Raw genomic sequence first — 15,882 nt, forward strand, 5'->3', positions numbered from 1 at the left:
TGGGTGACTTTCCTGAAATCTACCACTTTTCCTAGATCTCTCCAGTCCTTTTCCTTCACGGCTCTTCCTTCCCCTATAACCCTTCTGCCTTAAGACATTACAAATTTCTTTTATGTGTGTATTCTGCCACTGCTTGGTGGGTAGACTTTTTATCCGTCCAATTAAATTAATTTTCATAATGTCAGTCATATTAGGCACAAAATTATCTCTACAATGTTGCAGAAAATCTGTAGGATGTAAACTACTTTCACCAGAAAAGTTTTCACTGGAATGGTACAAAACATGGTACCAACATTGTTGACAAAGTTTCTATTAACTACATCATTGCACAATTCTTCAACTTTTTAGCAAAGAACTGAAAAACCACTTTCTAGGATGATAGTTTTGTTGTTACTTAATTTTAGATATTCCATGAATTTATTATCTTTTGTCTTCACTTGTTTGATGAAACTGCTTTCAATAAGTGCCAGTTTAGCTTCAACATTAGTTTCCAAAGTCGAAATTTGATTATATACACTTTTGTGAATAGTTCTTATATCCACATGCACTTTTTCAAAAGCAATTTTGTTTTTAAGTGTTAAATTTAAGTTCAATTTCTTTCATCTTGAACTCAAAGGACTATATTTGAAGATCTAATCTATCAATTTTTTGATTGATATCATTTAGTTGTGTTGTACTTTTATTGGTACAGTCAAATAATGCTCCTATTACATGACCAAATTCTGTGAACTGGTCCTTATGATTTTCAAGTTGCTCACTGTTTTTTGCATGCTAGTCATTATTCATTTTTATTATGTGATCTTTATCATCATTATTCATTTTTATCAACAATGCCAACTATGTACTTATGTCCTTATTACAGTATTATCTTACTGTTTTAACAGTTTACGAGATTCATCAGTGTCTTTTTCCTGTTCTACAGCCTAATCAACAAAGCTTTCCTGATCTTGTTTCACAATGTTACTTAACTCTCCCATGTCTGTATTACCCTCCATTGTTTCAGATTTCTGTTCAATGACTGTAATTATTAATGATCATGTAATGAGACACTTACACTAAAATAAAAAAAATTCTGTTCAATGACTGTAATTATTAATGATCATGTAATGAGACACTTACACTAAAATAAAAAAAATAAAGAAAATATTTTCACCACTTACTTTGTTGTTGGAGGTCAACACTGCTAACTGTTCATCTCACTTTCTTTATTTTTCATCCTTTTCTTCATCTTGATTGCGAACTCCTTTTGCTGTTATTGTTCCTGTTTTGTAGCGTGGTTCATACTTGGCTTATTGTTCATACAAAAATTTCACAAATCCAATACAGTATTCACATTTTACTCTCAGAAGACCTTGCACGATGCCATCATATTGTAACCATCATTGCCATCGTGTGACGCAAAGTCATTGTCTATGTCCAACATAGATTCTGAAAATCAACTTTATATACTGGTCTAGAGGATGCTCAGCTCCATTTTTTTTAAATAATGTGAACACAGGTGGAGTTTCTATTGTTAAATAGATATATTTTTGGCCATAAGACCTCACAGTATAATGAAGACCAACCTCCACACTAACTCAACACATACATAACTCATACACCCAACTTGCGCAGAACAGTAAAGATTTGGGTTGGGTTGGATTGTTTTATGGGAGGAAACCTGACAGAAGGCTATCAGTCTCATTGGATTAGGGAAGGACGGGGAAGGAAGTCAGCCGTGTCCTTTGATAGGAATCATCCTGGCGTTTGCCTGGATCGGTTTAGGGAAATCAGGAAAACCTAAATCAGGATTGCCGGACGCGGGATAACAAAGATTTGCCTCTCACAACATAGAGCCAAGAAAATATCATTGTACATTGATATGTTTGAGCAAAACCACCTTTGGAACATACATTTATAAGAATAAAGTACAAATAATTGCTTATCACTGCATATCTTTTGAAGAAGTCCATAATAAGCAAAGTAATTACATTAAGTGCTTATGTATGTTGACATTTACACATTTTTGTATAGCTACGTGGTAGTGGATTTTTGGGTTTAGAGTCTTCAACTTGGGAATTGGTCATTTCATATAATACAAGATTGGTTAGTACATTTATCTCACCATTACCAGTTTTATTACAGTATGGACACAGTCTTGCAAAATTTCTGAACACTTTGTCCAGAAACTCTCTTGAGCAACTTATTTGACAACCCACACACAATGCAAATATTTTACACTTTGTTGTTTCAAAGGCTAATGGCCTTGCAACAGTTCCTATCAGAGCACCTAAATTAAGCACTATCATACTTGACTACTACTTTTATGGGTGACCGTGAGGATCTGCCAAGTGCAGCTGGCAAGTAGGGTGCACTCAGCCCTTGTGAGCTACTTGACTGAGGTGGTGGCTATGTTTATGAAAACTGACAATGGTTAGGAGAGCAGTGTGCTGGCTATGTGTCCTTTCACATCCGCATTCCGTGACACCTGTCGCCTGAGGATGACACTGCAGACAGTCGGTACCATTGGGTCTTTCAAGGCCTATTCAGATGGAATGTAGCTTCAAGGAATTTCTTCACAGCTACAGTGGTTACTGAAAATAATAAATCTATCAAGAAGACTAGGTAGAGATTTTTTATGCTGCCCATAGAATATGATCAGTTGTTAGCATACTACTTAAAATTATGAAAAGCATCATTTATTCATTCAGAAGGATTTAGAGGAGTTATGGGCAAGGTTTAAACTGGCTGAAGATTGCACTCTGTAAAAGTAATGACAGGAGGTGGTTTAATGACAAAATTCTGAAAATGCTGAGAGAACAGAGATGGTTACACTTTCAATTTTTTTATTTTTTTAAGCAGAAAGGCGAAAGTTGTTAAGAACTCATTGATTTATAGAAAGATCAATATGTGAAACATACAACAATTTCCACTGTAATACATTAGGAAAAGGTCTTGCCAAGGGAACTAGAAAATTCTGGTACTATATAAAAGTGATACATGTGTCAAAGACATCTAGTCACCGAGTGACCAGCCTGGCAATACAATAGAAGACAACAAAAGGAAAGCTGAAGTTTTAAATTTCATGTTCAAAAAGTCATTCACACAAGGTGATAGTACAGACATTTTGCTTGACTGCTTCACAAACACCGTAGACACAGAATTAGGCATCGCTGGCACTGAAATGCAACTGAAAGAGTTCAAAACAACTAAATCGCTAGGTCCAGATGGAATCCCAATTCATTTTTACACATTGCAAACATAGAAATTCTTCTAAAGAATAGAAGGAATTGTCAAGGAAATACTTTTTCAGTTTATTTTCAAATTTTACCTTGCTGTCTGTTAGACTTTTATGTCACTGGGTAAGTGGTCAAAAATTTTTGCTGCAGCATTGTGCATCTCTTTCTGTGCTAAAGACAATCTTAATGTTGAGTAATGAATGTCATTTTTTATTCTAGTATTGTACTTATGTACCTCATTGTTTGCTTTGAACTGTAGTGGATTATTTACAATAAACTTAAGGAGGGGATAAATATACTGTGAAGCAGTAGTCAGAATGCCCAACTCCTTAAACAGATGGTCGCAGGTGAGCACCACATATTGTTCTTACAGCACGTTTTTGGGCAATGAAGACCTTCTACCTTAAATATGAGTTACCCCAAAACATTATTCCATATGACATTACTGAATGAAAAAAAAGCAAAATATGTCAACTTACTGATTTCTCTCCCCAAGATTTGCTATGATTCTAAGTGCAAATGTGGCTGAAGTAAGTTGTTTTAGGAGTTCCAAAATGTGTTTTTTGCTATTTAAATTCTCACCAATATGGGCACCTGAGAATTTTGAAGTTTCCACCCTATGTATTATTTCATCGCCATGTGTTACACTTATCACTGGTGCAGTAACCCTAGAGATGCAGGACTGAATATGATGTGTCTTTGTGAAATTAAGGGTGAGACCATTCGCAGAAAACCAGTCAATGATGCTTTTGAGAATTTTGTTCAACATTTCTTCCATTTCTGTATATATACTGGGAGTGATTACAATATTGCTGTCATGTGCAAAAAGAACTAATTCTGCTTGTTGTACATTAGACGCTAGATCATGTACATGTATGAAAAACAGTAGTGGACCTAAGACCTTTGGTAACCCCACACATGATTTCTCCCCAGTCAGAATTATGTCCCTGGATTTTGTTGGTTGAATTACTACTAAGTACAACGTTCTGCATTCTTTTGGTTAGATATGACATGATCCATTGGTTGGCTATACCATCAATCCCATAAAACTTCAATTTATCTGCGAGTAGACTACGATTCACACAATCAATTGCCTTGGATAGGTCATAGAAAATACCTACCTGTGTTTTTTTCTATTTAATGCTTGTAATATCTGGTGTGTGAACATGTAAATGGCATTCTCAGTAGAACTACCCTTCTGAAACCCAAACTGTGATTTGCTGAGGATATTATTTTTGCCAAGGTGAGATACTATTCTAGAAAAAATTTGGAAAGTGATGTCAGCAGTGAAATACGTTGGTATAACGACGTCATATTTTAGTCTCTCTGGAAAAATGCCTTGAGTTATTGATGCATAACATAATTTGGACAATACCGGACTTATTATATGGGAATAAATCTTTAGTACTCTAATGGAAACACCATAAAATCAGAAGAGCTTTTATTCTTGAGAGAATGTATGACCCTTTTAATTTCAGAAGTAGAAGTTGGTGATACATTGATGTGATGTTATTTTATGACAGTTACTTCTTCAACATACTGCTATGAGGTCCCGAGTTCGAGTTGCAGTTCAGCACACAGTGTTAATCTGCCAGGAAGTTTCATATCAGCACACACTCTGCTGCAGAGTGAAAATCTCATTCTGGAAACATCCCTCAGGCTGTGGCTAAGCCATGTCTGCGCAATATCCTTCCCTTCAGGAGTGCTAGTTCTGCAAGGTTTGCAGGAGAGCTTCTGTAAAGTTTGGAAGGTAGGAGATGAGGTACTGGCAGAAGTAAAGCTGTGAGGACAGGGCGTGAGTCATTCTTGGGTAGCACAGTTGATAGAGCACTTGCCCGCAAAAGGCAAAGATCACGAGTTCAAGTCACAGTCCAGCACACAGTTTTAATGTGCAGGAAGTTTCAGTTATTTTCTTGACTTGTGCCTCATCATAGAAAACATTATCAATTAGGGACTTACAGTCTTTTCCCACCCATGTTGGAAAGTTAACTGCTGAGATCAAATTGTAGGATTGAAATAAGGTTTCCATATCATGGCTTGTGGTATATGTATATAGATGTAGACTTGTAACATTTATGTTAGATAATAGGTATCTGGGAATGCATAAGATTATACAATACCATGCCAAGCCTACTGGCTGCATGGGAGGACAATATGGTATCATAATGAAGTGGAGGTTCTAGCATTGCACCTTAGGTGATGTGACATAGTGTCACAGCATCCCCCAGATTAGAAACTGGTGATTAGCTGAATGTAGGGATTGGCTGAAATGAGTGACACAGAAGTTCCTTGGTCTCAGCAGGATCAAGGGTTGCGATGGTAGCAACAATCTGAGAATGAGGGGCGCAGTGAATGGGTATGTTGATGGTGGCTGTCATCAACTGTTAAAAATATCATTAAAATGTTCATAACTGCAGACCGAACAATCATGCAGTCACATCCAGTGTGTTGGAAGTAATTGCTCATACTTAAAGTGTAATCTGCTTACAATTACAGAATGGGCAAATGGATTTCCTCCAAATGTCACCAATACAGCACTACATCCAGCAGTTCTGTACGAGTACACAACCAGCACTTCCACTGCAGCATAGGGACATCTCTTATGAACCACAGTTAGTGACTTTCAGAAAAACTGGGAGATGTGACGGACTTCCTCATCTCCTATGACAATCTCGCATGTATTACAACTAGAGGCCAGGGCATGTCTTTCTAATGCAATGAGTATGTTGTAGACTGAAACTGATGTCACTTCACCACATGCCAGTAATGGAGATGGAAATGCTAACTTGTATAATTCCACTATACTCTAAATACTCAATTTTGCTACAGGATGCTATTTCAGAAGATAAGAGAAATGATGTGAGAAATGTGTCAAACATGCACAAACGGTCTGCTCCAAACATCAGCCTCAAAATTAGAGCCCTCTGGGGCCTCTGCTGCACGCTTATAAACAACATAATAACCATTACAATAGCACATTACATTGTTTCCAACTTTCATGATAATTAATTTATAAACCTTTAAACACTTATTTTTGAATATCTTGTATATTTCAATGATATCTTGATATTAAAAAAAATCGCATACACTTGTCCATTATTTCAAACAATGGAAAATCCAAGATGGAATGTAACAACATTATGAGAAGGAAAGTTGCTACTCATCATATAGCAGAGATGCTGAGTTGCAGATAGGCCCAACAAAAAGAGTTTCACAATTAAAGCTTTTAGAATGAAATTTTCACTCTACAGTGGAGTGTGCGCGGATATGAAACTTCCTGGCAGATTAAAACTGTGTGCCGGACCGAGACTCGAACTCGGGACCTTTGCCTTTCGCGGCCACGTGCTCTACCAACTGAGCCACCCGAGCACGAGTCACGACCCGTCCTCACAGGTACTGGCAGAAGTAAAGCTGTGAGGACAGGTCGTGAGTTGTGCTCGGGTAGCTCAGTTGGTAGAGCACTTGCCTGCGAAAGGCAAAGGTCCCGAGTTCGAGTCTCGGTCCAGCACACAGTTTTAACCTTCCAGGAAGTTTCACTTAAAGCTTTTGGCCAATGGGGCCTCTGTCAACGACACACACACACACACACACACACACACACACACACACACACACACACACACACACACACAACTGCAGTCCCGGGCAACTGAAACCACACTGGAAGCAGCAGAACCAGTGACTGGGTGGGTTAAGGAGGAGGCTGGGGTGGGGAATAGAATGGTGGGGACAGCAGACAGTGAAATGCTGCAGATTAGGTGGAGGGCAAGGGACAGTTGGAGAGGGGCAAGGGAATATTTATTTAGTCAATTGTATCAGTTAATACATTTGCTTCACTAATTAATATACATTTTTACACAAAAACATATAAAATTTACACTATAAAACAATGGTGTGCAGTATTAGCATTGGATTATTGACATTTTAATCTCACAGTTTCAGCTAATAATGTTCTTGTTCTTGAAGTTTATTCATCATTACTATATACAAATACAAAATCAATAATTTTCTTTGCAAGACGAGATATGGAAAGCAAATATACAGTATTATGTATGTGTGGAAACTGTATGAATTATTTCGGAATAAAGGAAATGGCTCACCAAAAGGCAGAAGTGCTGCATGATCGACAGGTGCACAAAAAAAAGTTACAGAATTAGCTAGCTTTCTGAATGAATTTCCTTCTTCACCCTTGTAGGAGAATCATGCACAGAAACACACACACACACACACTTACTCACATGCAGATGCCTGTCTCCCTACATTGAGCTCCATCGAGCGCCAGATGGGGATCATATGATTCATTTGTTGTGATTGGACTGTTCACTAAATTCATATAATGCAATCACAATTCAAGTGGGCCCACTCACACATTCAATTCTGATGCTCTTTGTGCCAGGGACTCGGCCATTAAGGAATTGCAGCAACATGATTGGTTTCGAAATTTACTGCAAAAGCTGTCTCTACCCCATTAGTGAAATGTGTTCTGACAGCTGTTTGCTGTACTCACTCCATCTGTAGATGGATGATGACTTAGGATGGTAGTTAGTGGACCCCTGACATGGATATGAGTCTATACACTGTCTCTCTGCTTTGTTTTTCTTGTGCCTGTTGGGGTTGGGGTTTATGTAGCCTCCCTGGCCTTTTGAAATAGTCATATTCTTTCCTAAGCAGCACTTTTTGAGCATTTAATACTATGTTCAAATTGAACTAGTGGTGGGGGTGATCTTTAGCAGCCCAAGCAATATTTCATTTCCCATGAAGATCATACTGAAATAGAGGGAAATAGATAGCACTACTTCGTGACACAGTTTGGTGTTGTCCTTCACAGGGGATGTCCTTGCAGAGAAACTCTGCAGTATGGTTCTCTCCAGTTGTATACTTTCGCCTAGGACCTCTATAATAATAAAAAATAAAAATAATAATAATAAAAAAAGAAATAAAAAGCTTCAGGGTGTAAACTCGCCAGCCTACCCTGCTACATTTGGCAATGAAAAGGTTTCACTAAATAAATGTCCCACAGTCTCCTCCTCCTCCTGACTCACTAAAATGGTTTTCCTTACTGAAATGGCTGTTTAAAATTTAAAAGTTCATAAACATATTAAAAGTGTGTTTAAAAATGGTAACTACTAGGTTACAAAGTAAAGGGATATGACAGCTTTCATACTCCTCAAAATGTCTGCTATAGTATAAAACTGCTAGATTATTCACATGCCATAAATTGTGACATTATGACTCAACAAAAGTTTCCACAAAAAGGCTGTATAAAATTGCTTACCACTGCCTACCAAGTGTGTTTTTGTGAAACCTGTCTTTCAGTGTGCACTGTTGTCAAACCTCAGGCTACCACAGCTCATTTATTGCATGTCATTATATAATAACTTTCTAGCTTCCATGTACATCTCAATCCCAGAAATAAATAATATATATTAAGGAAGTTATATTCAAAAAATCTTGAGAAGAAAAACTGAAAACTTTGTCAGTTTGTCAATTTATTAGATGAAATTTGTCTGTCACTGTTACTTCATTATATATACAAAAGTGAAATAACTTTGACACTTACACAAGAAATTCTTTACAAGTTTCCATATGTTACCTATGTATCCAGGAGATTATTTTACAACTTTCCGTATGTTGGCCATGCACCCAGCAGAAGCCTCCCGTAGTTTTTCATCTGCACACTCTATGTTCACAATGAGATACTGCAAATCGAAACAAGCAGTCACTACCATTACTGGCTAAAAGTGGATAATTTAGTTATGCCTAACAAATTTAACTGATTACAATTTTTTTCAATGTTAATGATTTCAAAATGTCATTCATTTGACTGCAGACTTTATAATGCTGGCAATATTTTCCAGTTCTCTCATAGAATATTTCCATATTTATATACAAAGAAGGTCAGACAGGTAAAATCTCTTTATTATTTCATCTTTCTCTATAAGTTGAAATATATATCTTCCAAATTTGCAACTTTTGTTCCTCAAAAACTGGTAATGGGTCTTTTCAGAGTTAAGCCATAATGTGAATGAATACTGTATGTACAGTTTCAGGTGTACTTCATATACTTTTATAATTGCACTTGTGTGGTTTCTCAATAACACACACACACACCAGATGGAACTTTTCTCAGTTATTCTGACCAATTCTGACCAGATTTGAACACTTTTGTACCTATCAGCTAAAAAATGCATGATTGTAAAAGTTCATTGTGTTTTCTAGTCTGTGAGAACAAATTTTCCACAAATATAATTTTTCTTTTATATACTGTTACCTTAAAATACTGCTACATATTACGCTATGCACCAACAAAAGCAAAACGAGGATAATGGAATGTAGTCGAATTAAGTTGGGTGATGCTGAGGGTATTAGATTAGGAAATGAGACACTTAAAGTAGTAAAGGAATTTTGCTATTTGGGGAGCAAAATTACTGATGATGGTCGAAGTAGAGAGGATAGAAAATGTAGACTGGCAATGGGAAGGAAAGCGTTTCTGAAGAAGAGAAATTTGTTAACATCGAGTATGGATTTAAGTGTCAGGAAGTCGTTTCTGAAAGTATTTGTATGGAATGTAGCCATGTATGGAAGTGAAACATGGACGATAAATGGTTTAGACAAGAAGAGAATAGAAGCTTTCGAAATGAGGTGCTACAGAAGAATGCTGAAGATTAGATGGGTAGATCACATAACTAATTAGGAAGTGTGGAATAGGATTAGGGAGAAGAGAAGTTTGTGGCACAACTTGACTAGAAGAAGGGATCGGTTGGTAGGACATGTACTGAGACATTGAGGGATCATCAATTTAGTATTGGAGGGCAGTGTGGAGGGTAAAAATCGAAGAGGGAGATCAAGAGATGAATACACCAAGCAGATTCAGAAGGATGTAGGTTGCAGTAGGTACTGGGAGATGAAGAAGCTTGCACAGGATAGAGTAGCATGGAGAGCTGCATCAAACCAGTCTCAGGACTGAAGACCACAACAACAACAACAACATTACACTATGAAGATTAGTTTGCAAATACATGACAGCAAATGCTAATAGAACAAAACTATATCATTTATTATTATTTTATCATGTAATTTTGATATCAGACAAATCATGTGTCACTATTTGTATTTTTATTGTGGCACTATCAATATTCAATCAATATGTCATTATAACATAAAGTTAACAGCATTAAGAATATTTTCAGTTCCATAAAAACTTTAACAACACCTATTACTCTCAAAAATCCTCAAAGAAATTTACATTCTTGATAAATGTTGTAGTGGCCCCTTGTCGTTTAGTGGGCCTGCACAACTGACGAGCAGGATGGGCTGCCGACCTCCCTTCAAGAGCGCAGATCGAAACATCACCAGTGGATATTAACAATAACAGGCTTCCGAATAAACATGGAACTACTTCGCCAGACAACATGTGACAGTGTTCCACCAATCAGATTCATGTAGCACTCTGCCGACTTGGCCTTATAAGCATGCTTGGACAGTCAGACTGACAGTGTTTACCTACCACTAGGGACAGCTCCAGCCAGAACTTATGCTGGCTCTAGGAAAGTGTACCCTCACCATAGCGTTCAGTAGCATGTTTTATCTTGTAATTACTTTCTTCCATTCTCTTATTTTCTTATCTGGTTTTGCCACCACAAGAATTGTGGAGTTTTTTTGTTGTTCTTGCGTTTCACAATTAGTGCATGCCATGGTGTTTTCCTTTAATTATAATAAAGTGTGTTCAAACTTGAATGTTAGTTCTTTCCTGGTGATCACAGGACACTACAGTTATTGATGACGAGGATGGGATTTTCATTTTCGAACAAAATGGCCTCCTCAGAGGAACTACTTCAGTCCTCGGTGGAAACTCTACAGCAAATTCAGGCAGTGCTCACAAGATCAGTACTTTGACACACAAATACACATCACCTCCGACTGTCAGACTTTCTTTTCCCGTCGAAAGTCCCCAGGTCAGACTTATTGGGAATGGATTACAACACTTCAGGGTCTCTCCCATGATCGTAAATTCTGGTGCACAAACGTCGCCTGCAAGTAGTCTTATGTTTCTTCATTGATTTGCAATATGGTGGTGTTTCACACGCTAGACGAGGGTCTTCGGGCTGATATTTAGAAGTTAGAGGACACGTCCCTCAACATCTGTCTTCTGATCATTCGTGTGTTTGAAGTCTCACTGGCTACAACCACTGTTTCTTGATCCAGCTGTTTTCGCAGCTCACCAGTTGCCTAGTGCCGAGCGAGAGTCTCGTCAATCCATTGGTCCATCCCGTAACAGAAAGTCTTTTACCCGGTTTCCACCCTGTCCAGACTGTTTGAGGACTCACAAACAGTTGGAGTGCCTCCACCTGTGAGCAAGGTGCACGGCTCATAGCTGAGCATGCCATATCACTGTGGTGTGTCAGGGTTTGCAGAAACATCATGTAGGTGCCTCGCTTCCTGTGGATGCACCGGCTCATCATTAATTGTCATCTCAGGACCTGGAACCCTAAGCCTCACATTCCACTTCGGCCAAGAGTTCTCCATCCTCCCCCAGTTGGGTGCCCATTTTCTCCTTACCTTGAAGGTCAATTATATTCTGGTAGTCTTTCAAATTGACATGGCATCATTTTTTCCTATTGTGGATAGTACTACATACCAACAAATGGCCTTGCCAGCTTTATCCCTATACACTTGCACCTTGCACAGTTTCAGTAATCACTCTACATCAGTCGACAGCGTTTTTTCTACACCAATCTCTTACAGTGGTCATCCCTTCACTTCTCAGTTTTTGGTGGTCAGCTCCCCTGGTGCTACTAACCTTCTGGGTGGGGACATTTTTGGTCATCTGGGTTTATCAGTGTAGTACGTGGTACAGGCTGTTTCGATCCCCTCATCGGATACCCTCCTCATGCCATTGCTCAGCAAACATGAAATGTTGTTCTCATCCTCCACACTAGGGGTGAAGGGGTTTCATCGCACATGTTCAGCTTCTTCCCTCTGCTGTTCCTCTTTTTTTTTTAAGGCCCGCCCAGTCCCCTTTGCTCTCTGAGACAGGCTCCAGATGGAACTTCACCACTTACAAGATGAAGGCATTGTTTCTACCATCGTGCACAGCCACTGCGCGACACGTATTGTGATAGTCAAGAATACGAATGGTGCTTTATGCGTCTGTGGCAATTTGAAGGTCACGATCAATTCTCAGTCCATCACTAGTGCACATCCTTTCTCATGACATACTCACACATCTTGCGGGCTCAACCGGTTTTGCTAAAATTTATTTGCATTATGCTTGTTTGCTGCCGCCGTTGGACAAGGAATCGCAGCAGATCCTAGTCATCAATACCCCATGTGGCCTTTTCCTGTACAACCACCTCCTGTTTGGCACTGCAGCCGCCCCCGCCATTTTGCAACATTATTTGGAGCACCTCACAAGCCACGTGCCTGGTGTGGCCAACTATCAGCACGATGTCATCTTCGATGGCTCGTCTGCGGTGGACCTCGTGGACAAGCTAGATCGGCTGTTTCAGGTATTTTCAAGGGCCAACCTGCGTTGTCAGAAAGAAAAGTGTGACTTTCTTGCACAAGATGTCAGTTATCTTAAGTTTCGATTGATGCCCGCAGCCTACATGCCTCTAAGGATTATGTTGAGGTAATTCAAAACCTGCCTCCTCCCACCAACGTCAAGCAACTGAAATCTGTCAGCAGTCAAATCAACTATTATTGGTGTTTTATACCCCATGCTGCCGAGATTTCGGCACCGCTGACTGGGTTATTACACAAGGTTGTGCGTTGGATTTGGAACACGGTGTGCAAGCAGGCTTTCACACATCTCAAGTCAGCTCTCTCCCGCCCTCCTTGTCAGATTGCTTACGATCTTCCCCTTCCCCTCAACATCGCTGATGCCTCGCACTATCGCCTGGGTACGGTCCTCTCGCAAGTGGCCAATGACATTGAGAGGCCGGTGGCTTTCACATACAAAAAAATTGACCTACGCACAAACCAAATATAGTCAAATTGAAAAGGAAGCTTTGGCACTGGTTTTCGCCCTAACAGAATTCTATGATTTTGTGTATGGTCATCATTTCACTCTGCAGACTGACCACAAACCTTTGGTTTCTTTGTTTCATCCAGGTGCCGCAGTGTCCACCAAGACGTTGGGCTGCCTCCAGCATTGGGTACTTTTCTTGGTAATGTTCAATTTTGATGTTGTCTATTGCACCTCTGAATGGCACACAAACACCGATTTTCTGTCCTGGATGCCTGCCGGGGTGGACCATGAGTTTGATGTCTCTCCCTTGGTTTGTTTCCATGTAGAAATGGTCGTGGACGCAGCTCTGGGCACACTTCTGTTGGATGACGATGTGGTCTGGTGGGCCACCACTCAAGATCAGACACTGCAAGCTCTCCGCCATCAAATAGCTGCAGGTTGGCCGAACAGCCATCATAGCATATGTGATGCAGAAGTCCAGCATTTTCAGAATATTCAGCACAGTCTCTTTTTCCGCAGTGGCATCATCTTTTGCATAGTGATTCAGACGTTCCTCGGGTGGTCATACCACATGCATTGCACTGCTGTGTCCTTGACCTCCTCCACACTGGCCATTGGAGCATCATCCTCAAGAAACAGCTGACCCACCAACACCTTTATTGGCATGGTTTGAATAAAGACATTGCCTCCCTTGTGTCAGTCTACACCACATGCCAAACACGTCAGGCAGCACCCATGCACCAGTATTTTTTGTGGGCGGATGCAGGTGCTCTGTGGGAACGTCTCCATTTGGATTTCACAGGGCCATTTCATGGTTCCCAGTGGTTCATTTTGATCAACTCTGGGTCGGGATACCCTTATGTCTCCCGCATGAAGATCACCACTTCTGCTGAGACTCAGGCGCCTCTTTGCTATTGAGGGGCTCCCCAAAATAATTGTTACAGATAACGTTTCACAGTTTACTTAGACTGAGTTTAAGTAATTCTGTACTGCCAATAGAATTTCCCTCATCCATACTGCCCCATTTAACCCTGCATCATACGGCCGGGCAGAACATTTTGTGTGGACGTTCAAGACCCAGCTCGATAAGCTGCTGAGCCATCACCCACTCGAGGAGGCCGTGCCTCTTTTTTTTCACTACATACTGCACTGCCCGCCACGTTGGTCAAAGTCCAGTGGAGATACTTCACGGTCGACCATTCCGCTCTCCCTTATTTGTCCTTGCTCCCGAGGTGTCTCACCTTCCTGCCCACGCTCAGGTGAACTCCTTCCACGTCAGGCAGGAGGTCTGGTCACGTAGGCTGCCTGCAGTCATCACCAAGCTCTGCGCCCGGCAATGGTGTCTCTCTGGTGGGACGATGGTTCCGCCACCCATTGGCACCTCAACCAGCTCCGCCCCCGTCTGGTGGACCAAGACACCCTGAGGGAGCTGCCAGTGCCTATCACCGGCCACCCTGTGGCAGAATCTCCACTTCCGCCTCTGCCTCAGCCACTGTCCCTGCAGCCAGCTGCCCCTGCTGCGTTGCCGCCTCCCACCCCTTCTGATCACGAACCCATGGATGTCGACCATGATGCTCCTACTCCTATGGATGTGTGTGGTGCTGTGCATTCTTTCTTCCAGGAGGAGAAATGTTGTAGCTGCCCCTTATCAGTTAAGAGGAACTGCACAGCCGACAAGCAAGATAGGCTGTCGACCTCCCTTCAAGAGCGCAGAGTAAAACATCACCAGTGGATATAAACAATAACAGGCTTTCTCAATACACATGGAACTACTTTGCCAGACAACATGTGACAGTGTTCCACCAATCGCAACTCAGTGACTCATGTAGCACTAAGCCTACTCGGCCTTATAAGAGGGTCTGGATAGTCAGACTGACTGTTTATCTACCGCTAGGGGCAACTCCGGCCAGTACTTACGCCAGCTCTAGCATAGTGTACACTCACCGTAGCATTCATTAGCATGTTGTATCTTGTAATTTGTAGAGTAGATTTTCATCATTATTTTCTTTCATTGTCTTGTTTTCTTACCTGGTTTTGCCACCACAAGAATTGTGGGGTTTTCTTTTTGTTCTTGCGTTTGACAATGAGTATATGCCAAGAGGTACTTTTCTTTAGTTATAATAAAGTGTGTTCAAACTTGACTGTTAGTTCTTTCCTACTGACTGCAATTATAATCTTAAAATGCAATAAACAACATTTTGACTCACACAACATTCTGGAAGCTTCAAAAATAATTAGCGAAGTTTATATTGTCACTGCTTGGAGCTTTTGGTGTCAGACTAATTTTGTTGTTGAAAGGGTTAAGATCATGTAAAGCTCTTTTGTAGTTGGTGTTTTGGGCAAGACAATGAAACTGTTCTCAAGCCTTTGTTTGATCTGAATCTGTGTTTTCTTTTGCTATGGAACTGCAATCGTGATTGTGGATTGGTTTAAGTGTAATGAAAATAAACCCACATATTTTCAAAACAAGAATTATTGCTTCAAACTTCTTGTAAAAACAACCCAGGACCTGATCGTTGGAACTAATATGACTGGTAGATGAACTGACGCCATATATAGGTTAAGTAAACTATATTTTATAAAATGTGAGGATGTTGTTCTTAAAATGAGTAATAAAATGTCATTGAAAGTAAACATTTTATACATACTTGTTTAGAAGAGCAACATTATAAAACAATCTCTCCCCCCCCCCCC

At 40.1% G+C, this 15,882-nt stretch overlaps 1 protein-coding gene across 2 annotated transcripts in view; it reads right to left on the bottom strand.

The window, feature by feature from the left end:
- Window positions 1–8,666: 8,666 nt before the first annotated feature.
- Window positions 8,667–15,882, bottom strand: part of LOC126272592 (armadillo repeat-containing protein gudu-like) — a 188,934-nt gene continuing 181,718 nt past the window's right edge. Inside the window, exon 10 of one of the 2 annotated variants that reach the window (XM_049975522.1) lies at window positions 8,667–8,917. In XM_049975522.1, coding sequence (XP_049831479.1) covers window positions 8,828–8,917 — 90 coding nt within the window. In that variant the 3' untranslated portion in view covers window positions 8,667–8,827. The remainder of the gene's footprint in view (window positions 8,918–15,882) is intronic. The other variant, XM_049975521.1, reaches the window with a different exon arrangement.

Source organism: Schistocerca gregaria, chromosome 5 (genome assembly GCF_023897955.1).
Source record: "Schistocerca gregaria isolate iqSchGreg1 chromosome 5, iqSchGreg1.2, whole genome shotgun sequence".
In the NCBI taxonomy this organism is placed as follows: domain Eukaryota; kingdom Metazoa; phylum Arthropoda; class Insecta; order Orthoptera; family Acrididae; genus Schistocerca; species Schistocerca gregaria.